General features: G+C 48.6%; 1 protein-coding gene across 36 annotated transcripts in view; it reads right to left on the bottom strand.

Moving 5' to 3' along the window:
* Nucleotides 1-27,903, bottom strand: part of EIF4G1 (eukaryotic translation initiation factor 4 gamma 1) — a 75,760-nt gene that overhangs the window by 7,817 nt on the left and 40,040 nt on the right. For 35 of the 36 annotated variants that reach the window (XM_083612651.1, XM_083612644.1, XM_083612648.1 and 32 more), the window contains 16 exons: nucleotides 19,846-19,938; nucleotides 18,837-18,903; nucleotides 14,733-15,605; nucleotides 13,748-13,833; nucleotides 12,276-12,450; nucleotides 10,707-10,840; nucleotides 9,697-9,816; nucleotides 9,219-9,392; nucleotides 6,921-7,118; nucleotides 5,843-5,989; nucleotides 5,429-5,665; nucleotides 4,334-4,438; nucleotides 2,480-2,639; nucleotides 1,532-1,632; nucleotides 747-849; nucleotides 543-645 (listed from right to left, as the gene is read on the bottom strand). In XM_083612651.1, coding sequence (XP_083468777.1) covers nucleotides 543-645; nucleotides 747-849; nucleotides 1,532-1,632; nucleotides 2,480-2,639; nucleotides 4,334-4,438; nucleotides 5,429-5,665; nucleotides 5,843-5,989; nucleotides 6,921-7,118; nucleotides 9,219-9,392; nucleotides 9,697-9,816; nucleotides 10,707-10,840; nucleotides 12,276-12,450; nucleotides 13,748-13,833; nucleotides 14,733-15,605; nucleotides 18,837-18,903; nucleotides 19,846-19,938 — 2,876 coding nt within the window. Of the gene's footprint in view, nucleotides 1-542; nucleotides 646-746; nucleotides 850-1,531; nucleotides 1,633-2,479; nucleotides 2,640-4,333; nucleotides 4,439-5,428; nucleotides 5,666-5,842; nucleotides 5,990-6,920; nucleotides 7,119-9,218; nucleotides 9,393-9,696; nucleotides 9,817-10,706; nucleotides 10,841-12,275; nucleotides 12,451-13,747; nucleotides 13,834-14,732; nucleotides 15,606-18,836; nucleotides 18,904-19,845; nucleotides 19,939-20,836; nucleotides 21,337-27,903 lie in introns of those variants that run through there. The other variant, XM_083612673.1, reaches the window with a different exon arrangement.

The raw sequence follows: 27,903 nt of genomic DNA, 5'->3' as shown, positions 1-27,903 counted from the left end.
AAAGTACATGTATCAAACTACGCAAACTTATTAGAATACTTGTATTCAAGTTGCAAGGTGGGGATTTATTCCCCCACTCTGACCTACAGTGGTACCTCGGGTTAAGTACTTAATTCATTCTGGAGGTCCGTTCTTAACCTGAAACTGTTCTTAACCTGAAGCACCACTTTAGCTAATGGGGCCTGCCGCACCGCCGCTGCACGATTTCTGTTCTCATCCTGAAGCAAAGTTCTTAACCCGAGGTACTATTTCTTGGTTAGCAGAGTCTGTAACCTGAAGCGTCTGTAACCCGAGGTACCACTGTATCTGTTTTTGGTATTCCTACCCAACATCTGCAGCCAGCCATGCCCTATTCGCACGTAAGGTGGTTTAGGAGCTCATGCGTTGGCAAAAGCGCCTCCTCAAATACTTTCCTCCCCTTGAGCAAATGCAAAATCCAAAAATGCACCTAAGGTGCTTGGAACAGCAGGATGGACCTGGCAGGCCTGAGGAGCAAGAGTGGGGGGGGGGGGAATCTAAGTAAGAGTGGGAATGAGACGGACCTTTGCACCACACGCCGCACGTCCTGGCTCTCTGCAGGAGCCGACTGCTGTAAGGCTGAGAAGCGATTCAAGGTACTTGTGGCTGGCCGGTTGGAGTCGGGCGCTGGGCAAAGAAAGGACAGGTAAGACAGCGGGTTAGAGGACCAAGGAGCTGCAGAAGCACCGCCCACTTTGCAAACCCTTCGTTGCGCCAGCTGCACTTACCTGGTTCGGCAGGCTTGGCACCCGAACCACCACTGCTGCCCTTCCCCCAGCTCAGACGCCCGCCGGGTGCAAAGAGCTGGTTGTTGGAGTCGATTGAACCTGGCTGGGAGGGGGCAAGGAGAGAGGAGGAGGCAATTCATTCACCATCAGAGGCAGCCAAAGAAGCACCCAACCCATCTACTTAACAATGACAGAATGCTTTCTGGATTGCCCAACCCCTACTAGATGTCAGCCTCCATATGTATTCCTCCTTCCCTATCCCTCCATGTCAACAATAGCGCCATCAACCACCACAGAAGTCATAAAAAACTCAATTTTGCAAGGATAAACTAGTTAGTTAGTACAGGCTTGTAAATCAGCCCACAAATGCCACTAGCCTGATGCAGGGCTGGTAGGAGAGGTACAGGATTCCACCCCACATCTGGTAACCTGCACAAACAATCTGCTGCTCCTCAGCCACCCAGTCCACCCACTCGTGTGTGCAATTCTATGTGCTCGCCTGCATTCAATCCTTTGTTGCCCAGAGCTTAAATACAGTCTTCCCCCAATCTGGTGCCCTACAGATATTTTAGACTACAATTCCCATCAGAGGGACACAGATCAAGCACATGAATTGAGCTGACTCAGGCAGGTAGCCTTATCCTAAGTGGATTTTTAAAATTCTCTCGTCTTTCGCAACCAATAGAAACTGTCACTTTAAGTTGAAAAAGGCCACGATTCCCTAATGCACAAAAAACAAGCACCTTCCCCTACCCCAAAAAACCCACTCCAACCCAGCAGCTTACCTTGGTGATTTTTGTTAACCTGCTGGTGTCAATCGGCCTGTTGCCCTTGCTGATGGGGACGGTGTTCCAGCCGTCATCTGAAACTTGGCTGCCCCGCCCACCTGCAGAGACAGCTGAGTCAAGGTCTATCATTTGTAACAGCCTAACCATGGCAAGCCCCCCGTGAATGGGTACACATGTCTACTGTTCCTATTGGAACAAGGGAGTCTATCAAAGGCCAAAAAGGTGTGGCAACTTGGGGCTGGCTTAAAAAAAGAAAAAAAGAGAAAGTCTGGCAGGATCAGCCCAAAAGCCTATTCAGTTCAGCAAGGACTGTTACACCGAGGATGGAGCAAGCTTGTTTTCTCCTGATCTGGAGGGTCGGACTCAAGTCAACGGCTTCACGTTACAAGAAAGGAGATTCCGACTAAACACCAGGAAGAACTTTCTGACAGCAAGAGCTGTTTGACAGTGGAATGGTTTCCCCTGGGAGGTGATGGGCAGAGGTTGGATGCCCAACTGTCATGGATGCTGTAGTTGAGATTCCTGCATTGCAGGGGGGGTTGGACTAGATGACCTTTGGGTTCCCTTCAAAACTCTATGATTCTATGATGTTCAGTAGCATACTGCTTCTAAACTGGGAAGCTCTGTTTAACCACCACCATGGATCCGAAGTCCATAAATTTTTGTTATTTCATCTTTTTGTACACCACTCTGACTTTTCTTTTTCCAATCAAGTGGTGTATAAATTTTATGAAAATGAATAAAATCAATAATTTCGCCTAATTTTTAAGGACGAGCTACGCCAGGGGCACATCTTTCGGTGGCGCCCGGCTGCATCACGCACATAGACACACAATTAACTTGGGGCGTCCCAAAGCTGCTCTCTCTTCCAGGGGCATTAAAAGCGGGTGGCCTCCACAAGGCAGCAATGGATCCAGAAACTGAGAAGGCGACCAACCCACCCACCTGCGGAAGATGGGCCTGGAGGCCCTCTCCTCTTATCTGATCCCTTGGACATCAGCTGCTGAACTTTGATGTGTTCACGGTGCTCCTCCATCTCAGCTTCTTTGTGGATCTGGTCAATGGTCTTGGGGCCCTGGTCCCCTCTCCTTGGCACCCAACTGTTCTGCAAGAGGCAAAGAGGAAAGCAAGGGGAGAGGTTACAGCACCCAGAACGCTTGGCATGTGAAGGCAAGGGAGGAGCGAGAGACAGGCAGCACCAGCTTCTCTGTTGGTCTAGCCAGGACCAGCCTCTGGGCTCAGGTTCCCTTCCAGACCCACAGCACCAGCGGCCAGTCCACCTGGTCGCTGTTCTTGCAACTGACCTCTAAACATACACCCTTTGTCCTTCCCTCCACCATCTCTTAATCTGGCCAGATGAAGGTGTTGTTAAAGACCACAGCCTCCATCATCTCCAGCCAGCAGGAGTGATGGTACTTGCAGTCCAGCAACATTGTAAGAGGACAAGAAGTTGCCTTTTACAAAGTCAGACCATCAAGCTCTGGGGGCCTTCTGGCGGTTCCTTCCCTGTGAGAAGTGAGGTTACAGGGAACCAGGCAGAGGGCCTTCTTGGTAGTGGCGCCCGCCCTGTGGAATGCCCTCTCACCAGATGTCAAGGGCATAAACAACTACACAAATTTTAGAAGACATCTGAAAGCAGTCCCATATCGGGAAGTTTTTAATGTTTGACGCTTTATTTTAATATTTTGTTGGGAGCTGGCTGGGACAACCAAGTCAGATGTGCAGTGGCATAATAATGATTGGTGGTGGTGGTGGTGATGCAGCTCAGTGTTGTCTACACAGACTTGCAGATGCTCTTCATGGTTTCAGGCAGGGAATCTTTCCCAGTTCTACTTGGGGATGCCAGCAATTGACCTTGGGACCTTCTGCTTTCAAAGCACATTGCTCTACCAACTAAGCGATAGCACCACCCCAAATATCTGGGGAAGGCTGCCCTGTTTCTCATGTGTTATGTCTCTTGAGCTGTATGCCTGACAAGGGCAGCTCTATTTCAAACCTCTGGAAAGAGAACTTGTCCAGTAATTGCAGTAAGAGAGAATGGAACGGAAGCGAGTCCTGAGCTATCCAGGCATTAAAGCATTGCTTGGCAGGAGGCCCATGCAAGGGGAATGCTCAGCAGCCCAACATGCAATGGGGGCTTTTCGTGTAACCCCTTCCAAGCAGGCAGCCCTTCCCCTTGCAACAGCTGAGAGCCCCTGCAGCACTTCCAATAGCCTGACCCCTCACCCCTACAGCTTCTGTAATTCACATGCTGGAAGCAAAGCAGCCATTTGTGTGTGACACTTGGAACTGCAATCTTAAGGCCGCTGGGTGTGACTCAGGATTAGAGAATCTGTGACCCTCCAGGCATTGTTGGACTCCAACTCCCAACTCCAACACCCCAGCCAGCATAGTCAATGGCCAGGTATAACAGGAGTCCAACAATGCCTGAACACAGGCGAGCAGCTCCTGGGCAGCACCTTCTCCCAGGGTGCAATTGAGCACATAGCACCCTTTGGTGTAGAAAAGGGCCAGCTCTGGAAACCTCCCTGCACCAAACACAGCTGCTTGCGGTATTGTCAGCCCATTGCATAAGCCGCACAAGCCAAGGGCTACAGGCTGCAACAGTGTCTAAGGGGCTGGGGGCGGGGGGGGGGGAGAGAGAAGTGTGTGTTGGCTCGTGCTGCCATCGGTCCCACTCAAGTTGCCCTGGGATGGAAAGGCACCTTACCCGGAGTCAGGCCGGCCTATCCCAGGAAGGGGGCAGGGCTCTCATCTAGCCCAGAGGGGGCCATAAGGGAGCAACAGTCTGCACCTTACCCGTCTGAGGTCAATCACATCCTGCAGCATGAAGCGGATACGTGAGGACGTTTTCTTCTCCTTGATTATCTTCTCCATCTGGTTGAAGTACTGATCCATCCGAGGCTGGGTGGGGAAGAGGAGAAAAGGAGAGAAGTGACAACCAACGAACAGAGGCAGCAATGTGCCTACGTGTTGCGGGACGGATGGGAGCAACCAAGGCAAGATGTTCTCCTTAAGGGCTTCCAACTCATGGTGAAAGGTGAGGTTCAAGTAAGGAAACAAGCAGCCACTATACAAGTTCCCTGTAGAAGCCAGGGCTGGGGTAGCCGGTTCCTTGAATGTTTGTGGGCTGGGGAGAAGAGACATATTTTCCTCAGCCCAGCTGTCTGGCCTTTGTCTTTCTGGGAAATATCTAGTCCTGGGCACAGTTCTCTCCACCCTGCAAAGTAGCTTGGCTGGGGGAGGCTGCTCCCTTGAAACTCTCCAATAGGCATCACAAGTAGCTACAGAAAAAAGTGAGCTGTATAGTTGGGCAATGGCTGCACATTTCTTCCTGAGCAAGAGGCTTTAGCAGCAGAGCTGGGAGATGGCTGTCAAGTGGCATGCAGCCATCTCCCAGCTCTGCTGCTAAAGCCTCTCTGCCAATTCCTGCCTTTCCCCTTCTCCCATGTCAGATTATGAGCACCAAATTTCAACCTTCCCGGAAAATGCAAGGAAAGCCTGCCAGGTTAAGCAGTGGTGCCATGTCAGGGACTGGGAACCTGCAACCCTCCAAATATGATTGGGGCTCCAACTCCCATCAGCCCCAGCTAAGTTGGCCAATGCTGGGGAATGATGGGAGATGTAGTTCAATGACAACAGGAGGATCCTCCAGACTAGAGCTATACTTGGCATTTCCAATCTGGCACCAAAGCATGGAGGGCAGAACCCTGTAGGCTCTGAGCAAGAGCTGTGAAGCCAGCATCTCAACAGGGGAAGGCCAGGGGAGAAGCAGCAGCAGAGAAACCGCTCTGCTGATGCCCAGCATGAAGCGAAAGGGCAGTGCAATACAAGGGATGTGTATTCTTGTGTGCTATGAAAAGCTGCATTTCTGAACACTGGGCAAGGCCATACCTTGGCCTTTTCAAAGTCCAGGTCCTTGCCAATGGTGGTGAGCAGTCGGCATAAGCACTCGAGCGATTCCTCGTCATGGTTCTTGAGCAGCTTCACCACACAGTCATGCATGATGGCTTCGGTCAACATCTTCAGCTTAAAGAGCTCCCCGATGAACTTGATGTTGCCCAGGGAGCGCCGACGGGCCTTGTCCCGGGCGTCATCCAGCTCCTCCTTCAGACGAGCTCTCTCCTCAGGCTGCGGACGGAACAGGGGTAGAGGTCAGGAGGATCCGAGAGCTGAACTTGATTACCTCTATCTCTGTATTTGTGCATACTTATTTCACAGTTGTTACTTCCATAAATCACTGGAACCCAGGGGTGGGGAACCTTTTTCTCATGCACACACCCCGCCCAAGTTTCAAGCTCAACTCACACCAGCTGTGTCATCCATCTCCTTTTGCTTCTTCTCAAAAATCTCATCGTCGTCCTTGTCTTTCTCAAACTCTTTCTGGCACCGGTTCAGGAGTACCTTGCGGAAGTTGACCATCACGGTCGGCTTGTCAGTAGTGGGGACTTTCAGCTAGAGCAGGGACAGACACGAGTCACAATGGGAAGCGGTTTCAGACAGTTTCCAACTGGCCCTCTACTGCCAGCAGAGTGGGCTGGAAGCCCCAGTTCTGATCTCCCCCACCTCAACCCACAAGCCTTTTCCACGAGTCATAGCTCATCTTTCAACATGCACTGAGGAAACGCACAGGATCGAAAGGAAAATACATGAACAAAATGCATAGTAAGCAAATAGAAATAAATGTATCAATGCATTGCAGCCATGTAATTGTGGATAAAGGAGTGAATTCCAGACTCTTCGCATCTTTACGGCAACGAGCCAAAGGGAGAGAACAGAAACTTGAAACTGAAATCTACACCCAGGCACCTCTTTTGACACAGATTTAACAAAACCACAGATAAAGTACTGCTCAAATGGTAAGCTATGCAACCACTATTTGCAAGCGACCCCTTGGGCCAATTTCTGACCCTATCTTGTACATATATAAAATCAAGGTGTGCTACTTTGGCTACAATTTCTTTCCATGGGAAACGTAGTAAGAAACAGAGCTATCCCAGCTTTCTAATGCTACAGCTCTGTTTCATATTTGCATGCAACCTGTAAATTCATGTGTCTGCAGCAGTTAGGGATGAGCTCACGCGCTCTAAACCAGCAAACTCCTGTGGGGCCCATCCGATTCGTAACCGGAGATCTGACTGCCCCCCCCCCCAACCGCAGGCAACCATTCTTGGAGATTGGATGCAAGATCTGCCTGACAGTGTCCTCTAGCCTGGTGCTTTTCGGCCACACTGCCAACCTCTCTCCAAAGGTCCTTTAAGGACGGTGAGGATACAGGCTTGATAGCCAAGCCGTGGTCCTGAACGAACAGCATTTCCATGCCTCTTCCCATCCCGAGCAGGAAAACGAGGCCCTCTGCAGCCCAGAGAGAGGTGGAAGCACTCACCCCCATAAGGCAACGGCACATGTTGGCATAGGCAACAGAGAAGTTTGGCTCAGAGATGGCCTTCTCGAAGATGAGGTCGATGACGCCCTTGAGGCGCTCCTCGGTGTCAATGGACAGCTCGGTGACTTGCTTCATCAGCTGCTGGAACATCTGCGGCGTCAGCTTGTTCAGAATGCTGCGCACACGCCGGAACAGCTCCTGTGGGGAGGAAACACCCAGGCGCCGTCAGCAAGGTAAGCTTGGCATAAACACACACAGAGACACCTGTCCTGCTCCACCCGTTCCTTCCTTCTGCAGGTGTGGACGTGGGAGCTCAGAAACCTGCCAGCCCAGCAAGCTGGTAGGGAGGGCAAACAGCTCCTGGCTGCTCTGCTCTGCCCAGGGCTGAGTTTGCTGGAATGAACTCGGCAAGCGAAGGAGAGCACACACGAGCCCATCGCAAGCCAAGAGGAAAGCAAATCCACAGGGGCTGGAAGGTGGCAACCATCTTTCCTTTCCCCATGAGTCTCCCCGCAAGTGCTGAGGGCAGGAAAACACATGCACCCCTTCTGAATCTTGGCCACCATATCGTTTTCCTTTATCTTCTATGTTTTAATCTCGGGAGCAGCCACATGGGTTTTCCAATAATTCTGAATTGGGGTTTTCTTTAAGATTTCCCCCCGATGCTCTAGAGCAGGGTTTCCTAAGCTTGGGGTCTCCAGCTGCTTTTGGACTACAATTCCCATCATCCCTAACCACTGGTGGTGCTAGCTAGGGATGATGGGCGTTGTAGTCCAAAAAATAGCCCAAGGCCCAAGTTTCAGAAACCCTGCTCTAGAGCAGTGGGTCCATAAAAATTTTGGGCCACCACCCCCTGGGTGCCATAAACACATCCCCAGTGCCCCCTACCCTATAAAAGGCATTATTCAGAATAGCGATCTACACAACCCACTAAGGAAGATACTGACACATAACATTCCAAACAGTAACAATTACTTGCACATGTATTCAAAATCCAACTGGAACTATTTGCAACAAGACTGATTAACTTGTTCCTGTTGATACCAGCTTTTCGGAGTCCGAGAGTCGTTTACGCCTCCAGCATCCCCGATTTCTATTACTGCTACCCCCTGTGTAATCCCACTGCTCCCTAGGTGCGTTCACAACCACTTCTCTATAGTGTGCCAATTTAGCATGTTTGTTTTACTTGTATTTAGTAAGCAAAGCTAAACCCTTTCAAACTGCCACACTTGCCTAAAGACCGTATTTGAAATTGCCATCTATTCATTGTTCCTTAATGAACTTAAGAAATGGACTATGTTCCACAGAAAAATAAAATGCATTGGAAATGCCTCCCAATTTCTTTTCAGTGTCTTTTTTTTTGGGGGGGGGAGCTTTTGAAATCTCTGCCACCTCAAAGGAAGAGTTCACACCCCAAAGGAAGTAAAGGAGGCTGGAACTCCAGCAGGAATGAACCCTGTCCCAGAGGTTCAGGGAAAGGAGCCTGGAAGAAAACCACGGAGGGCATGGCTTTCTTCCCTCCAGGGAGCAAAGCAAGCACTCGCATTTTCCTCTGAGGCAAGCACAGAGACTGGAGCAGGAAATACCAGTATCCAGATGAAGTTGTTGGTGAGCTAAAATGCAAGTTACTGAATGACATCCACCACCACCCAGCTGTTTTTCCATCACTTTTGTGGGGGGGTACCCTTCAGAAATAAAATGCAAAATGTAAAGCACTTGGGGGAAAAGCAAGAGGTTATTTCCCCACCTCTTTGTACCCTGGTGGTCTATTTCAGATGTAAAATTCACAGTCTCAACCACATAAATTACGGAGACACGAGCCCTTTATACAGCCTGCTGTTACCCTCATTTAGTGGTACAGTGGAACCTCGGTTTTCGAGTGTCTTGGAAACCGAACATTTCAGGACCCAAACGGCGAAATAGCCCTTTGAGCCTCAGCTGCCAAACGTTTCGGAAGTCCAACGGTCTTCCGGAATGGATTATGTTCGACAACCAAGGTTCCACTGTACATCAGCATTGGGACCAATTATAGTTATAGCTAACTACAATTGTTTAAAGCTGAGGTTTAAAACGTTGGTTAAAAATTGGTGCATGCAAATCAGGGCTTCAAGTAATTGACTTCAGCTCTGATCAGATGGTGGGTGGCCACACTAAGCTAGGGTTTGAGCAAACCACGGAAGGAAAAAGGGGAACTTTACATACGAGAAGTGAGAGAGCATGTGAATCTATAAGCAGCTAGTAAGAGACTCACCAATCAGGAAAGTGTGAGGGTACAGATGAGGTCATGCAAGTCCTTACCTGGGTTTTTAAATTTTCAGGATCCTCTGGCTCACTTGCCCGCTTGCTGCTGGGCTTCCAGGCCTTCTCAGCCTTGTTGAGCTTGACATCTTCGTTCAGGGACGCTACAGCAATAATCTTCCGAGGCTCCTTCCTCAGGCTTTGCTGGGATCGGCGCTGCCCTGGCCCTGCAGGCTGTGGAGGCAAAGGGGGAGAAGTGATGCCAGCACTTTTCAGATGCCACTCAACCTGCCCCCCAGCACAAAGAAGCACTGGCGTAGAGGTGGCGCTGCCAGCGTGATGCTAGCCTGCCTCCCAGTATGCTTGGCTCCAACAGATGGGGGAGCAAGCAGAAGGTGTGCCTGCCTGCTCAGATACTCAGTTCCATCACAGAGCATCAGTGGCCCAGACACGATGGCACTAACTTGGAGTTCATCATGCAGACAAAGCTGGCAGGGGATACATGCCAGAAGACAAGACACCGTGTGATGGTACATACCGGTCCACGGTTAGGTGGCGTTGGGCGGCCCAGGTTGGCAAAGGAGGGTGTGAAATCTGGTCCACAATTCATGGTGCTCAGGCGCACGGGGTCCAAAGGTCGCAAGGGCATCTTATTTGCCTGTTAAGTCAAGGGGCAGGGAGAAAAACACACAAAAGATAAGACAGGTTCTGAAAGTCTTAAGGTTGTGCAGCTAAAATCTTCAAAGTTTTGCCTCCGAACATGCCTAAAACTCTGCTTTTCAGAAATCACCACAAGTCTTGGCCTAACATGAGCTGATGCCAATGAGATTCATTCATTCATTCATTCATTGAATTTCTATACTGCCCTATACCCAGAGATATATAATATAAAAATCACAATATATAAAATAAAAATTAAAAATAATCCAATACGCCCCCCCCCCAAAGAGCCACCTTTTAAAGGGTGTAAGATGTTGATCGGTTAAGCAAAGGCCTGATTAAAAAGGAACATTTTTGCCTGGTGCCTAAAGGTGTATAGGTTGGCAGGAGCTGAGACAGAGCAACAGGAGCTCACCCCGTGGTACAGATTCGAACTGCCAACCTTCTGATTGGCAAGCCCAAGAGGCTCAGTGGTTTAGACCACAGCACCACCCGCATCAACTTTGACATCAACTTCGTTGGACTGATCATGTTGTGCAGTTGTCCAGAGAGGGCCAGTGTGGTGTAGTGGTTAAGAGCGGTAGTCTCGTAATCTGGGGAACCGGGTTCGCTTCCCCGCTCCTCCACATGCAGCTGCTGGGTGACCTTGGGCCAGTCACACTTCTTTGAAGTCTCTCAGCCCCACTCACCTCACAGAGTGTTTGTTGGGGGGGGGGGGAGGGAAGGGAAAGGAGAATGTTAGCCGCTTTGAGACTCCTGAAGGGGAGTGAAAGGCGGGACATCAAACCCAAACTCTTCTTCTTCTTCTCTGGGCACACCATGCAAAGAAAAGCAAAAGGAAGCATCTGCGGGACATCTGGTGACCCCAGATGGAAATGGAGGACTGACCTTTTCCAAGACCACATCGCTGATATGGGGCAAACCCTCGGGCTTCTGCATGCTGGCAAAGATGAACTGGAAACCCAACAGGAACTCCCGGTCGTATCTCTTCTTCTCTTCTGGGTTCAATGGCTTCCACTGCTCTGTTAAGGAAAGGAAGGTGGAAAGCACCAAATTGAAATCACACTCACAACAGGTGGTCAAGAATTCCCAGCAACAGTAGGGCAAGAAGCACCTGCATTTTCAAAGGGTGATGGTGCATCCGCAAGAATCGAGTGGGGCTTATAAATCTTGGCCAACCCAAAATGCGTTGTTGCCAAGATCACCCCTTCCACAAGGACTTGGGTCTTGCTCCTACGTCACAATGAACTTTACAGTGAGGCCAGAGACAATTCCTGGCTCCACTTCCCCTGCTGTAAGCTTGGAGCTCGGAAGGAGCAGTTCTCAGCCCTCCTCTTCAACGGGGGGGGGGGGGGGCATACGCCAGAACTGAGCTGAACTATGGAGGGCTTCAGAAGCCCAGACACTTGCTATGGCATGCAAAATTGTGCCTCCCACCACGGTGCCTGGCAAATGCTCCTACTCAAATTTTCTTGCATCTTTCACTGTCTCCTTACCCAGAGTTCCCAATCTTCTAACACGCCCCCCCCCCCCCCCGGTTATCTAAATGCTGACTGCCAGATCTCTAACTTGGGACTGCCTTGCATCTCCTTTGTTGCAGTGACCCAGTTGCTCTTTTAACATATGAGACATTACTGTTGTTAATGGAGCAATGACATTTTCCTCCCATTCAGTAACTTTGCAGAACTGCTGTTGTTTTAAGATTAAGCTCTTAGAGGTACTGCAATATTTGCATGCAAAAGGAGGAGGGGGGTGCTCTCTGTGCCCATGCTTGCTTCTGGTTCCAAGAGTCAGCACATGCCTTCCAAGGTCTTCTGGCTCACATCTCACCCTACATAATTAGCAAAGAGCTAGTTCAAAGGCACTGCACTTCAGTTTCCAAGCAGACCCAGCTCTTCCTTGCCAGAGAAAACAAGCAAGTCAGTGTAAGAGCTGCAGCTATTTCTGTGTGCTGGTGATCTGCATCTCCGTTCGTCCCATTCTAGTACAAAGCAAAAGGAACAAACCACCCAGTTATTTGCATGATCTCTTCAGCAAGGAAAAGCTGGGGGCTGCTCTGCAGGGGAGCGGCTTGCTGTGAGTTAGCAGGGGGCTGCGTAGCCACGAATGCCTGTGCCTGCTGCTGCAACTATTACAGTCAGAGAGAGGCTTCTGTAAACACAGTGACTTAGCACAAAAGGGGAATGAGTGATCCGGCCCTTGCTGAGAGCAACTATTGCTTAATCCTGAAGTGACTGGACACCCGGTGGAGGGGAATTCCTGCAAAGCCTTTCCCCAACAGCCCAAGACAAGCCAGCAGTTCACGGGGTCACAAGCCTGCTCAGATGCTCAGCTCCATCACAGTGTGTCAGTGGCCCAGACACGATGGCTCAAAAACGAGATCATCACAGAAGGCTCCAATAGGTAGCAGCCAGGGGTGGGGGGAGAAAAGAGAAAGCCATTTGGCACGAGCCTCACCTGCTGTGTAGCTGTACTTCTGGTCAGCCTGCTTGACCTTCTCAGGGTCTAGCTTATCCTCTTTCTCTTCCCACGTCTCCTCGGGCTCCTCCTGGGAGCGAACGGGGGCAGGCTCCTCGGGCTCTGGGGCTGGCACGGGAGGCTTGTTCTCTATCTCTGAGCCACCCTCACTGGGCTAAGAGGGCAAGCAGAGAAGATCTCAAGAAAAAAGCAAAAGCTGCAGCTCTGAGCAGAAAACATTTACCAAGGATACCACCTGGGAGGTTCTTTGGGGAAGGGGAAAACCAGAAAAAAATGCTTTGGGGAGGGCACAGTTAACTACCACTAGTCTAGTCTGTAAAAGGTAGCTGAAGTGTTATACTACATTTTCATGCTGGACTGGTTAGTCGACAATCAATTATTGTTCTGTTCTATTTCAATCTGAGCAAACTCTTTTGAGCCCCAGTGAAGGAATCATTTTACTGTCAATGGCTTATTTGTGGTGCCATAATAGTTTATCACAGCTAAGGAGGTAGTTGTTGTGACAAAATTACAATTACGGTGATTAAGCAAGAAAAGGAGAACAAAGAGAGATTTAAGTAACAACCCAAAAGGGATATTTAAATAACAATGGGGGAAGTGGAAACACATTTCCAGTCTTGTATAGATTTCTTCAAATTACTATATTAGGTTGCAGCAAACATGCATGTTGAAGTGATCAACCAATATGAGCACAGCCTATTCCATGTGGAATGTTGATGGATTTCCTTTGGGAGAAACCACTTTTTAGTTGTTTTTAAATGATGTCATTTTGTATTGACTTTTTGGGGATTTGCACAATGGGTTTAATACTGCTGTGCTTTCTTTTCTCTTCTTTTTGGGGGGATGGGGTAGGGGGGAATAAATCAGTTCAACTTAAACCTCTTCTCCCTGATCACTCTGCTCTGCACCCACTGCCAGGATTTGGAGATTCCACTGGGTACTGACCAGCAGGGTCTTAAGCCCTCCTTAGCAGCCTTTTGAACAAGCGGTTTTCAGGGTGCTGAAATCTTAAGGCTATGCCAATCTGCGCAATTCATGGTCATGTTGCAGAATCCACCCTTCACTCCTTATTACTTGGTACAGTGGGTCAGAGTGCTAAGCAGGTTTGAGCCCACCTGTGGGCAAGATTCCTGCATTGCAGGGGACTGGACTAACAATCTTCAGGGGTCCCTTCCAACACTACAATTCTATGATTCCACAACGCCACCTGCCCCAAGCCATAGTTCACAAGCCACATATTTAAGTATTATCTGTGCAAGACTGATGCTGCTGCTTGCGGAGTTAACAGTTCCCCAGGATTCCATGGGACTGCAGGGGGAAGAATCGTCAAACTATTTTAAACCTGCGGCATATAGTCAGTGATGGGAAGAAGTGGTACCCAGCTAGTTGAGTCTGGGTAATGGATCAGGCTATGTTTCTCAGCTCCTGACTAGACCGTGGGGGCCACCCACCTTGAATGCATCCAGCAGGTCTCCAACAGCCTCCTTCTTGTTTAGGTCCTTCATCTTCCGCTTCTTCTTTGGCACCGATACAGCCACTAGAGAGTTGCAAAGAGGGTTGGGGAGGATGAGCCACACTAGCCAGGGACTCACAGGAGAGCAGCCCCTGCCACAGAGTGACAGTCACCCCTGCTCCAAGGTGGCGGCGGGAGGAGGTTAACACAGAACAAGTTCCAATTAATCTTACGAAGCAAATTAAGTGATTTGCTGTGGGATGTTAATGCTTGTGACAAAACACGTTTGCTGTTACCTGCCAGGTAAATGTCCTGGCTTCTTTGCCACATGCAGACATACTATGCTGTTGGTAGGAAAGAATCCTAGAATAATACGGCTGGGACAAACCAAGGCATCATCAAAGGCAGAAGACTCCAAAGAAGCAGAGGAGAAAATGCTCCAGGAGACTCCAGGTCCTTTAAATGTACTGAAACTACAACCCAACAGCCTTTGCTGTTTTCCCACCAATGCAATGAACCTAACCAGAGAATGGCATTCTGGAACTGATTGCTGGTGCCCTTTGAAGGCTCCTGAAAGGAACGTGGGTCTTTTCCCAAAGGACACATGGTTCAACAGGGAACACAGAGCAAGCTCACACCTAGTTATCGGGAGCCTAGGGTTTTTTCTTCCCATTTCACTATCATCTAAATGGAGACAAAAATCCATAATCCACCAACCAGGCATATTTTTTTTTACTACCTAGGGCCACAGACTGACTGACTCTAAATAAATTTCTGGAGAGAAAGAGCTACAGAGAGCTGGCTACTAAACACGGCCCTCTCTCTCTGGGAAAAACCAAAGCTGATTCCTAAAAGAAGAAAGCTGCACTGAAGAGCTACAAACAAGCAGTCAAGGCTTGCTGCACACCACTGACCTCCCCATCTCACAGATGGAGATTTGCTTGCATTTTCCCACTGGGCTCCCTCTGAAATACCGCACTCACCTTGTGTGGCCACCTCTGCGGCCTCCAAGGGCGCAGCTGCTGGCTGGGCGCTCTGCTCTGCGGTCTCGGCCGGCTCCTCACATTCCTCCTCTTCTTCCTCCTCCTCCTCCTCCTCCGGCTCCTCCTCCTCCTCTTCGGCAGGAGGTGTGGCCAGTGGGGCCAGGGGCTCCTCGGCTTTCACCTCCTCGGGCTCGGAGATGGGGCTCATGTCCGACTCGGGCTGATCCTCGGATTCTTCGGCTGCCGGCTTCCCTGGAGTATCCAGACCATGGGACATCGCTGCCAGCTCCTCCGGCTGAGCGATGGGGGACTCCACAGCGGAATCTGGCTGGCATGTGGCAGCCTCGGGCACGGGCTCCGGCGTCTCCTCCTCCAGCACCCCGTTAGACTCCACAGCCCCCTCAGATACCTCCTCCAGGGAAGGTGGTGGGGTCGGGGGAGCCCCTGGCGGAGCCGCAGGAAGCGGTTCCTCTGGCTGAGGGGTCTCCTGCTGGACAGTCACTGTCTCCGCCGGCACCGTCTCTTCGGCCACCGGCATTTCTGCAGGAACCGGCTGGGGGGGAGGCTCCAAAATCGGGCTAGCAGCAGCCTCCTCCTGTGACTCTGTGTCCAAGACGGGGGCTTCCTGGGGGAGCACGGGGCCCCCTGGCACTGTAGTGGTGGCGCTAACGGGTTCAAATATATCGGCGGGGACCTCGGGCGGCTCCTCTGTAGTGTCCACTGCAATGGGGCTCCCTGGGCGCACCAGCGGCACGACTGGCAGCACGGACTCGGCCTCTGCTATGAGGGGCGGAGGGGGAGACGGGGAAGCCGATTTGCTCGCCTCCGAGGAAACAGGTTTAGTTACTACTGGGCCAGCCTTGGGACGATCGTCTGCATGCAGAAACAAGAGGAAGAGAAGGCAGCATTTAGCGCTTAGGTGAATGGGGAAAGGAATGTTTCTAACACCTGGTTGTAGAAGATGGGAGGGCAACAGAAACCACAAGACGGGCCTGTAAATAACCACGTGGCTGGTCACACATAAGGAGAAAAACTTCCCAGGGGGAACTTTTATCTGCTCACAGCAACTTTTCTGGACCTGTAAAGTTGCTCTTTAAACAAAGAGGCAAATAACCAATTCTGAAGAAAGGAAGATTTTTTTTTTTTTAAGCGTTCCACACACCATAGGACTGTGGTTGAACCAGGGCCCTATATACGAATCTATTCAGGCCGGGGGTCTCAAACTTGGCACCCATGAAGGCCTTCACTGGTCCACCCAGGCAGGGCCCCCGGATGCTACGCCTTCATTTTTCAAAAAAGTACTTCTCTAGCCCTCCTAGAAAGTAAGAAAGCCATGAAGTCAACTCTAGGTACCTTTCTAGGTGATCTGTGTGAAATGAGCCAACCTGGCTGTTTCCACCTGTCAATGTTTTTAGCCAATGAGTAAAATCACAGCTGTTATCATTAAGTGAGTTATATGGACACCAGGTGACAAGAATCCCAAATGCCCTAAAGAGTGGTTGTTTTCCCCTTCGCTTTAGTGCACTTATCCTGACTTTCATTTATTTTCTAGTCCTAAAACCCCCTGTAGTTTCCCCCTACTTTCCCCCCTGAGCAACCAGGATGCATCTTTCCTGTGGTGGGTTCATCTGAGATCTTATGCTCTGCAAACACAACTACAAATACTATACAGTGGTTCCTCGGTTTACAGACGTTTCAGGTTACAGACTCCGCTAACCCAGAAATAGTACCTTGGGTTAAGAACTTTGCTTCAGGATGAGAACAGAAATCATGCGGTGGCAGCATGGCAGCAACGGGAGGCCCCATTAGCTAAAGTGCTACCTCAGGTTAAGAACAGTTTCAGGTTAAGAACGGACCTCCAGAATAAATTAAGTTCTTAACCCAAGGTACCACTGTAGTCCAACAACAGCTGGGGACCCAAGTTTGAGAATCACTGATCTATATACTGCATTTGTTATGCAACCTGCCCTGGGACGTTTTACAGGTAATAAATGTGCATAATTAATAAAGGTCTTGTATGTGAAGCTGTAAAAAAGCCCGGCTTAGTCACAATTTACAACTGGAAGGAAGCACACTGAAAATGGCAAGATAATTGGATTGCACAACAGCTGCATATTTAGGAAGGTATTTTGGGGCAGGGGGTGGAGTTCTACTGATGACTTGGTTTGAAATATGGAAATCAAGAAAGAAACAAAAGCAAAAGCAACCTCTGGCCTCCTAAAACAGCATGATGTACCTGGTCCTAAGAATCAAATCTCATACTCAAACCCATCTACTCTTCTGTTGGAAGATTCTGCCTCCCAGTGCCCAGAACAGAGGATATTTAGCATCTGAGGCCATTACCGGGCAAAACTGTGAGCTATTTTTTGAGATCTTGATGGAAGGTGCTAAGTGAGGGATGGGAACTCTCCAACCCTATAGATGTTTTCGGACTACAACGCTCCTCAGCCCCAGGCAGCATGGCCAGGGATGGCAGTGGCTGGGAGTCTCGCAACACATGAAAGGCCACAACTTCACCAGTGCTGATATACGATAACCCTCTATCACAGGTTTAGCCAATGTGTAACTGCTGGACTGCGAATCCCATCATTCCTGAACACTGACCATGCCTGGCTGGGCGGGATGGGAGTTGTAGTCCAACGACATCTGTTGGCCACCACATTGGTTGCTTCAGCCCCAACACACAAAGAACTGTATCATGAAATTCCAGCCTCAAAGATAAATCAACCCACAATGATTAATTGCTTGACCTACTGATTAAGGACAATTAAAGCTTTCAGTTCTGCTAAAAGGTGGACAGTGAGCTTAAGTCCCTGAATATTATTGTTATTGTTGCTGTTGTTATTAATCTTAATTTGTAGCTCTAATATGGGTATCTTCATCCGAAGGAACAGCCTGCACAATTCCAAACCAGAAGGGTTTTCTGCTAAGTAAGGCAAAATTCTGAATGAACTAATTCAGTGACAGGCTCGAAAGTGTAAAGGACTCTTAGGAACAGAGTACAGTTGTACCTCAGAAGTCTAACAGAATCCGTTCCGGAAGTCCATTCGACTTCCGAAACAGTCGACTTCCAAAGTGCGGCTTCTGATTGGCTGCAGGAAATTCCTACAGCCAATCGGAAGCCCCGTCAGACATTGAGCCTCCAAAAGAACGTTCAGGAGCCGGAAAGTTTGACTCCCAAGGTGTCCGGGAGCAGAGGTATGGCTGTACAGTACTGGCTTCAATATTGAACTTGCTCAGTGACTGATTTACTCATTTTTGCAATGAACTCATTACCTATGGAGATATCTACATCTGCTGTGAATCCACTTTTGACTTCTGTAATTCAGTCCAGCATGGCATCAAAATTATATACCCAAAGAAAAAGCTGAATTTAGCCACCTGTAGGATATAGGCTAAGGAAGCACTTTTCATGCATCAGGCTATGCTGCATAATAAATGTAGCTCAATGCGGCTGACAAATCTGCCCCGCTTCAAAATTTCATTACAGCCACCTCAGATGAAAATTCCTAATCCTATACAGGTCAGCTCAGACATATACTCTGCTGGGTTTGATGGGGTTACTCTCAAAACAATTATGCAGGAAGATTATTTTTTTTAAGACCAATACAGCTACTGTTCTGGAAAAGCAAGTGAAAATAATTGCTTTCTGACTTTAGTGTGCTATAGATAAGGCAAGGCATAAATGGCAGGTGACTAATTTTGCTCTCAGACAAACTTTACCTACCCTCCAAGCCATCCAAATCAGGAAAAGAGTAAAAAATGAACAAGCAAAACTAACAGATGAAATAGCTCCCCTTTGCCTTATTATAAAGTCACACACAGCGTAAAGCATATTTAAAAGGCAGAAATCAGAAGGAAACAAAACAGGAAGGCATTCTGATGGAGCAAGGCAGCTTCAGGTGGTGCTGGGAGCCACGTTAAATGAGGCTGGACCTCAGGTTGTTTTATCTGGGCTGAAAGCAAACTGAACCCCCCCCCCCCCATGACCACTCATTCTGTCCACCTCACATTAGTGGGACAGAGAGACACACACAGAAAGAGAAACCTCAGCATTCCCTTTGTCTGATTTAGCCAAACCAAACCCTGAATTGGATTTCATACCTGGCCGGACAATAACTGCTACATGTGATGTCTCTCCGTTGGCTTGTGGTTCTGGACCACTTCCAGCCTGTAAGAGAGGGGAGGGACAACAAAAAGTAGAACACTTTTATTATAGGATTACCTGCCCAAGTTTGCTTCAACTGACTATATTTTAGCTTAAGTTTCGGTTCCAGTGTAAAGTGTTATCTGCAAAGCCTTTCCCGCAAAACCGAGGGGTTGAATTATTAAAGTTTCCATTTCCCCTTCCCAATTATATCTTTCTCAAATATCAGCTCAGAACTGATACATAGATTTCAACATTTCATCAAATAGATGAAAGACCGATATATATAAAGAGATGGAAATAAATAAATGGCTTGTGCCATTATCACTGTGCCATGACCTTGGTTTCTTCTAAGGAAAGGAGTCTTAAAAAACTGAGTTCAGATATGTCACGTTTTCTTCACGCAATGCAACCCAGTCAACGCAGAGAGAACCTCTAACGCAAGACCCAACACCTCTACAAATATAGCTTGTGGTATTCATTTCTGCAATTCCAGGAGACAAAATTATTCCCATCCCTCCTCCAGAAAAGATTTCCAAGGCACTGTGGTTGCATTCACGAAAGAGACTGGTTATGTATGAGATTCAAAATTAGCTTTAGATCGTTTGGTAGTATGCTTGAAGTTCTCCTTACAATCAAACGGCATATAAACTTCATTTTGTGTGTGGAAATACTGGCATGAACCAGCATGTACTGGGAATGGCCGGTAGCTGCTTTCTGTGCCTGCAGCAATTCCCCCAGTCACCACAATCACAGGAATCGCAAAGGCTGTGTGTGGACGTGTTCACATCCTCTTCCTGCACAAACTTCACTCTGAGGAGGGGGCCAGAACTGCTCACCTGCAGAGGAAATTGGCTGCGTGAACTGGCCCCAGATTTGTTGCTTCTTCAGAAAGGGGGAGCGTGCCTTCCCAGGGTACAAGGGCAGATGAAGAGGAATAAAGCTAAAGAAGCAGATCAACATTACCTGTGGAGGAGTGGGGGTAGAGGAAGTTCTAGCGCCAGACATTATTTCCTCTGTGATATCCTTGCCGCCTTGATTTGGATCTCGTATTCGGATCTGCCAGACAGGAAGAAAAGAGGCACTTACTGTTAGCACTGTAAGTATAAAAACTGTATATGTTCTGCTGTTGGAGAGAGGGCATTCCACTGTCACTTTCCTTAGGCACTAATGACTGCCTGGTTCCCCACCCTCAAGATAACCCCAGGAGCACATCTACAATTCATTTTGGAGTCGAGTGCATGGTCTGGCCCAGCATACCCAAGCAATGCACACAACTAGGTTAACAACGTAAAATAACTGTCCTGTGCTGGATCAAAAAAAACCTCGTCTACCTCGTTCTATTTCCTGTTTCCAACAGGGCCAGCCAGCTCACATGCAGGACATGAAGGCAGCAGCCTCCTGCCTTGCAAGATCAGACAGAGCTCCATCAAATTCTGCTACCAAGACTGGCCAGCGGAAGCTCCTAAGCAGCTGATGACCATCTCCTGTTGTCAGTGTTCGAAACGCCCATTACTCTGGCAGCATTTCGCAACAGGGAATTTCATTAACAGGGGCAGTTTCTAAGCTCTGGGCCTAAGATTTCATATTAAAACTGCAGAGTGGAAGGAACAGGGACCTTTTTCTGCCTCCCCACTTCCAGCTACTCTCTGAAGACTGGTGAGGAGACCCTCTTAAGAATATTAGGGGTGTGAAAATGAACATAATATTTTAGCTACAGTTCATTCATTTTCAGCCTTGTATTCTTGTTATAAAAAAGTGCATCTAGACATTCCGTCGTTGTGCCCATAACTTAGGTTTAAAGCTCCCAGCTTTAATTTCTCATTTTCTTTGACCCCAGCACCTGATACTCAAGAGATACGTTGCCGCTGAACATCCATTAAGCATTGTTAAATGACACTCGGATGTAAACCTCCACCTATTTGTCTAATCTCAGAGTTTGTAGCCAGCTTCACACCTTATAGATCCCTGGCCCATCCAAAACCTCACAGGTGCAGGGAACCTCAAAGGCAGAGAGCCAGAAAAGGGTCAGTCCAGCTTCCAGAGGTCTACGCGGAGGCCTAAAGTCACCCTGCAAAAACTCGTGCGTGGCAAGGACCTCAGACCACCCATGTCAGGGGGGCAACTTCGCTAAAGCCAGCTGCCATGCCGTTCAAAGATTGGCGCATATCCCTTCCGACCTCCCGACCACAGGGCTGAGGCCAGGAGGAAGCCGGCTCCTCCTCCTGGCCCTGAGCGCCCAGGGTGGGTGGCTGCTGGAGGGAGCAAAGGGAAGACAGGTCCTTAGCAGCAGCCGATGAGGTCATAAGCAAGCTCTGTTTGGCAGCTCTGGACACAGCAGCTGAGAGAGCAAGGGCAAGGCTTGGGCACCAGCCCTTCTTCCAGAGCTTGCAGCCAAGGCAGAGGCAACCCAGAGCAGCAAAACGAAGCACTGGGGGAGAACAAGACATGGGCCCTTCCCCCTCTGCCCTCTTCCCAATGGGACAGCGCCCCCCACCCTCCACACCCCTTTCCCAATAGGACAGTCCATGCATTCTGACGTGACCTGAGTCATGTCACAATGCTCTGAGAAAGGTGCACACTCATTGGCTAGCTCTGCCCTTAGATGCAGTAGCTACGTAATACTCTTGGGTTGCAGCCATATACTTCCCTCTTGTGGCTATGAGTATATTCGCAGCAGCACCACAAGCCCATAGGCTCAGTCTGTGCTGAAGCTGTTCAAAATGTGCCATAGTCCACAGCTAGAGAAAATGCTTCAAATCGGGGGGGGGGCCTTCAGTCCTCCAGATGTTGTTTGACTCCAGCTCCCAACATCCCTGACTACTGGCCATGGTGAGGGGGGCTAATGGGAGTTGAGATTCCAGCACCTGGAGGCCCAGGGCTTAACCACCTCTGTTCTACATGCACAAGCCTCACAAGTTCTGCCCTTTGCACCTCAGAAAGCAAGGCTGAGCAACCACTACCAGATAAAGTAGACAAGAACTCATCCAACTGGGAAGGTAGCCCCTCTAGGAGAAGGAAAACTGGTCTTAAACCTCTGCTGCCTTGCAGGGTATCTTCAGGAGAAGAAAAAGCTATGGAATAAACCCTACACAGTTGGGTTGTGCCTCCTTCCTGCAACCAAGCTGGTGCCAAACATATTGCTCTGCTTTCCTTTGGGCCACATCAGCGAGGCCAACGGGGGGGGTTTGTCACCTGGGCAGCCCAGGACCTCCATACACACTGCCCACAGTCTGAACCCCAGTGAGGTCACTTTAGAGAGGCTAATGCAATGGCTTGACTTCACTCCCGAAGGCATACTTCATTGTCTTTCAAAACAGACAGATGACAGTGACGACAATGGAAACCACAGAGTTTGGTTTACTAATGGTTCAGTGCACTAGGAAGACGGTCACTTAGACTTCTTATGAACCGAAGGTCTGTTAAGGCTCAGGGAAGAGGGGTGGGAAATAAATAGCTCCCATGCAGAAAAATAAAAAGAACTTTTCTGTGAGGGAGCCAGAGTGCACCAACTGTTATTTCTAACTACATGTACAAAAGGATGCAACTTTAGGCCAAAATGGGGACATTGCTGCACACAGTTGTAGTACCATCTCTCCCCCCCCCCCCAATTTCCAAAACCTTCCCCTCCTGTGAGGTCTCCAACCAAAACGAAGCCTGCCTTGATGCACCTACAGCAGCTGGCATTTTTTCCTGTTAGCCTTTACCCAGTGTTAGACATTAGCCAGGCGCATTTTGCAACTGGCACCGGTTCAGTCGCAACCACATGGAGATCTTTGGATGCCAGATTGGTGACTGTGACATCATCCATCTGGCTGGCCCCTCCAGCTTTCTTAAGCAGGCAAGCAGAAGGGCTTATTCATTGCCTTTATATCCCACATGGTTCTCCTCCTTCCTCAGTTAATCCCTGCAACAACCCTGTGAGGTAGGTTAGAAGGCTGTGACTGGCCCTAAGTCAACTAGTGAGCTTCCTGAGTGGGGATTTGATTTCTCACAGGTCCTAGGAAGACATCACACTGGCTTCCTATAGTTTTTCTGCCATGGGGCAGTGATATCCAATTAAGTAGGTGAATAAATATGGGGAAAGCAAAATGTCCCTTAGAAAAGGATCTGAAATATTATCCCTAAAACTTCCAATTTGTTTTATTCTGGTTTTATTTGATGCTTTAGTGAGCTGAAACCACTTTGAGATTTATTCCCCTTTAAAATATAAAGCATTATATAAATGAAATGAATAATAAAAAATTCCATCGGGGGAAAATAGCTCCTAGACATTCCATAACCCAGGTTTACAGTGCCATTCGGCAATTAGCTTATACATTTGAGTTTCTAACGCTGCCTTCACCTTTCCTGCTTGTTTCTGCTCCACTCCTGGAAATTAAATTGCGGTCTTTTTAGGGCAGGGACCAGCTTGTTTAATTCACTGTGTAGAGTTCGGCAGCAGCATTGATGATGCCTTGCAAATGATAATGGCACCTTGCCACAAGAGTAATGCACAGTTCCCCACAAAGCAAGCAGTTACGTGCAGTGAATTATCTCCCTCTGGTAGAACGGAACATCCGGAAGTACAGGGGAGGGACTCTGGCCTACTAAGGACAGACTGTCCATTTGCCCTGGACAACACAGGATCCCGTTTCCCCTGTAGTCTGTGCCATGGCGATATTTTCCCAACTTGCAACAACAGAGAGCTCCAGGAAGTTAACACATAAAACAGTAATTAAAAAAACACACACAATCAAGTTGGATTCTGAATGAGCGCACACTCTTGGCTGCAGCATCAATGTGCCAAATTCACACCAGGGCATGGCACTCCAGATGACTCAACATGAATGAGGCACTTCAGACACCCTTTCAATGCTCGCAGAGGAGCTGACGAAAGATTAAATGGGCCGGTTTTTCTCCTGCTCCTTCAGCAGATGGCTGCAACCCAGACTCGGTCCGTAAAGAGACCCTAACAGTAATGCACCCAGCATTTATAAGGGGTCAGCTGAGGTGAGGTGGGAGGCGACAGGAGGTATTTCGGGGCAAAATATCTAAAATTCACATATATATGCAGCGTCTGAACTGGCAGCAACTGACCAACAAAGAGACACTTGGTTTGTGGTGGTTAGTTGTGAAAAATGCAATGACAGGGATCATAAACAAAGGAAAGGAAAATAAATCTGCTGATATTATAATGTCGTTCTACTAACCTACAGCACAGCCACTTTGAATATTGTGTACAGTTCTCGTCACCTTGCTTCAAAAAGGTGAGCTGGGAAAGGTTTGGGAAAGGGCAACCAAACATACGCCCCTATGAGGAAAGCTTACAACATTTGGGTTTTGGTTTGTGGGGGTTTTTTTGTTGTTGTTGTTTCTGTTTGTTTGTTTTTGGTTTAGGGAAAAGCTGAGCAAGGTAAGGGCATAAAATACTAGAACTTGGGGGCATCAAATGAATCTGAACATTGGAAGATTTGTGACAAGATGAAATAAAGTACTTTTCCCTGCAACGCATAGTTAACCTTCGGAATTCACTGCTGCAGGAGGCAGCAATGGCCACAAAGTTGGACGGCTTGAATGCGAGCAGTGTTTCTACAACTTCCATAATTCCTAGTTAGCAGGACCAGTGCTTAGGGATTGTGGGAGCTGTAGTCCAACAACAGCTGGGGATCAAAGTTTGAGAAACATTGCAACAGAGTCACAGTGACCTATGCCAGGCACATGGATGCTACACCAAGCTCACACCAATCAAATCTGCTTACTCAAAAAAATAAAAATTGCTTGTTATTTGTTATTTTGCTTGTTATTTGTTAAGTGGCATTTGTATGCTACCCCACAACTGTTGGGGTGGGAATGGCAGGATCTATCAGAGGAGAAGATCAGTAGAAAATTACGTTTCCAATTGCCAGCTGGCTATGCCAACCTCTGCCTCCATTTTGTTACTGGCTCTGCTCTTGCACCACCATTATCTGACTGGCAGGTCTCACAGACCCTCCTAGTGTCCCTATTTTCCAGGGACACTTCCAGATTTACAGAAGCCGTCCCAGTTTCTGATTTGATCCCAGAATGTCCTGCTTTTCCTTAGGATGTCCTGATTTTCATCAGAGAAATGTTGGAGGGTATGGTCTCAGTTACTTTATGACCCTCTCAACTAAGCAATGACCCTCCCAAACATCAGGAATGGTACAAATTGTGGTCCAGCTGCTTCTTGAAGGTCTCAGGCTCCCACATCCATGTTCTAGAGGAGATTTATACAAAACACTGCTTGTAAATGCTTCTCAGCAGCCAACTAAGATGGTCTTTGACTCTACACATATGTATACACTGGAAGGCAGGGATGACATGGGGAGAGAGGGACCCACCCTTTTGCCACCTTCACTGATGAATGCAAAACGGCTGCCAAAGCCCGTAAAAAGGGGCTTCATGCCTACATCATGCAGCCTCAGAAGTGAAGTTCGCATTCACATCCCCATAAACACAACCATCATCAGCTGATGGAAGAAAAGCCGACTCAGTCAACACAAGGCACACAGGCCGCGACAACCAGTCGCCTACACGGGCGTAACTCATTGCACGCAAATGCTACTATTTTAAGTGTCTAGCATAACTCTCTGCTCTAACAACCCCTCCTTAGTGGCTATAAACAGCTCAGGTGCTTGTTGGACACCCTGCCTGACTAGGATTCACAAGACAGTTACAATGACTAGCAAAATACGGGGGTGGTGGGTGGAACACTTTCAGAAGATCCCTGCATTTTGCACAACACTTCCCCCAAAACTTTTACAGGAGGAAAAGCCCAAATGGGTCTATGATCTGTGCGGCTCCGACAGGACATCTTTCTCTCCCCCCAGGAACATGGAATGCATCTTCTGAAACAGGACGAGCCACACGTAGTTACATGCACACCGTCTGTGCCTCTAGGTCTACCTGTTATGTTCTGTGCAATGTGTGATGGAGAAGGAAGGCAAGATGTCCTCCAAGAATAAGCAAGCTCCAATCCCATCCATATGCTGCTATAATAATTTTTATTAATATTTATAACCCGCCCATCTGGCTGGGTTGCCCAACACATATAAAAACATAATAAAATATCAAGTATTAATGCTAGTGCTGCCTTCGCCTACCTGGTGCCCTCTATATGTTTTGACACTACAATTCCCATCAGCCTCAGCATCACACAGCCATGCTGTTTGGAGCTGATGGGAATTGTAGTACAAAACATCTAGAGGGAACCAGGTGGGTGTACTAGTGACACGGATGTGGCCCCTGCATGGCTGACAGCCCCCGTCAGCAATGCATCTTTTTATTTATAGCTGCTGCAATTTTCACCCTGCTATTATGGCTCCAGAGAGGCAGCTTGAAATAAACCAAACTTCAAAAACATGATGAAAGTGCATCATCATATAGTCACCAAACTACCTAAAGCAATAGCATTAGATGGGCAGGACTACGGTAAGCTCAAACGTTTTCGATTAAAAGGAAAAAGAGAAAGAGAAACGGCCATGCCACGTCCCAACACACCTGCCAGAAGAAAATCCCCTTTGACATCCTCCTAAACAGAGAAAGTAAGGATTTACCTGCGAGGTTGGTCTAGAGACTGAGTTCTGTGCTGAGAGCGTCACTACAGAGAAGGCCCCGCCCCTCGTCCCAATCACCTTGGCTTGGCATAAAGAAGATATCCAGAGAGGGAGAAGGGGAGAAGGGGCGAGACGCTTGCAAAAGCTACTATTAAGCCAGGATCTTCCTTTTGAAAAGGAAATCAATGCATTTGCTCTTCTCACCCGATTCTTCTTCAGAGACATTAACTGGCACAGGGTGGAAATGGACCATGTAGAAACATACCACACAAGTAATGGAGGATAACCAGCCCAGGGTGCGTGCAGCCACACCTAGCTGTAGCCTCAGCCTGTGCACAGCTCCAGCCTGCTCTCCCCTGCCATTTCTCAACGTTGTGCCGAGCTGCATTCCGGACTCCTGATCCCTGCTGAACTCTGACCCAGATTGCCACATGCCCCTCGGCTGGAAATTACGCAAGAGCATGCAGAGGTGGGCCCTGCTCCCCTGCCCTGCCAAATCCACACACACAAAATCCATTGAGGAAAGGTGAGCAGCTACACTTTTCCATCTGGCTTCACGGAGATTCTGAAGGTCTTTTGTACCCAACTGGGAGTGTAGCTGTGTATTTCCTATGGCGCCATGAGTTTTGCAAGTAATTCAGCGGCAGGGGACAGGCAAAGCGAGCTCTCCGCACGAAGGCAACTTCAGATAACTGCACAAAAACCCAGCAATGGGTGTGTGTGGACGGTTAGATAGACTTCTAAAACATAATAGATTTCAAAATGCCAGCCATGACTCTACCTAGGGAGGGAGACAGTTACCAAGAGAAAGTCAACCAGGAATTAAATTTGTTCCCTGGCTGAGACAGGAAACCTCTTGCCAGTGCCAGGGCTAAACCTAGAGAATAGAGGAAACCATAAAATGGCTCCAAGTAGATGTCCTTACCACTTAAACAGCCAAGGTGCCAACTACCGCACCCTTCTAGAAGAAGGATTTTCTTGGCAGAGGGAATGGCTTCCTGATAGGCTCATATCAAATGCTGCCACAGACCCTGTCAGTTTACTGAGCCATATAAATAGGCATCACCTATCCTGATTGGAACGCGGGTGGCACTTTGGGTGCCTAGGACTTGCCGATCAGAAGGTCGGCAGTTCAAATCCCCACGACGGGGTGAGCTCCTGTTGCTCGGTCCCTGCTCCAGCCAACCTAGCAGTTAGAAAGCACGTCAAAGTGCAAGTAGATAAATAGGTACCACTCCAGTGGGAAGGTAAATGGCGTTTCTGTGCGCTGCTCTGGTTCGCCAGAAGCGGCTTAGTCATGGTGGCCACATGACCCGGAAGCTGTACGCCAGCTCCCTTGGCCAATAAAGCGAGATGAGCGCCACAACCCCAGAGTCGTTCACGACTGGACCTAATGGTCAGGGGTCCCTTTACCTTTTTATCCTGATTGGCAGTGGCTCTCCAAATCTCAGGTGAAAACCTGCTAGCT

Source organism: Podarcis filfolensis, assembly GCF_964270895.1.
Source record: "Podarcis filfolensis genome assembly, chromosome: 5".
Taxonomy (NCBI): Eukaryota; Metazoa; Chordata; class Lepidosauria; order Squamata; family Lacertidae; genus Podarcis; species Podarcis filfolensis.
The sequence above is the reverse complement of the archived record's forward strand: the minus strand, read 5'-3'. Positions and strand labels throughout refer to the sequence as shown.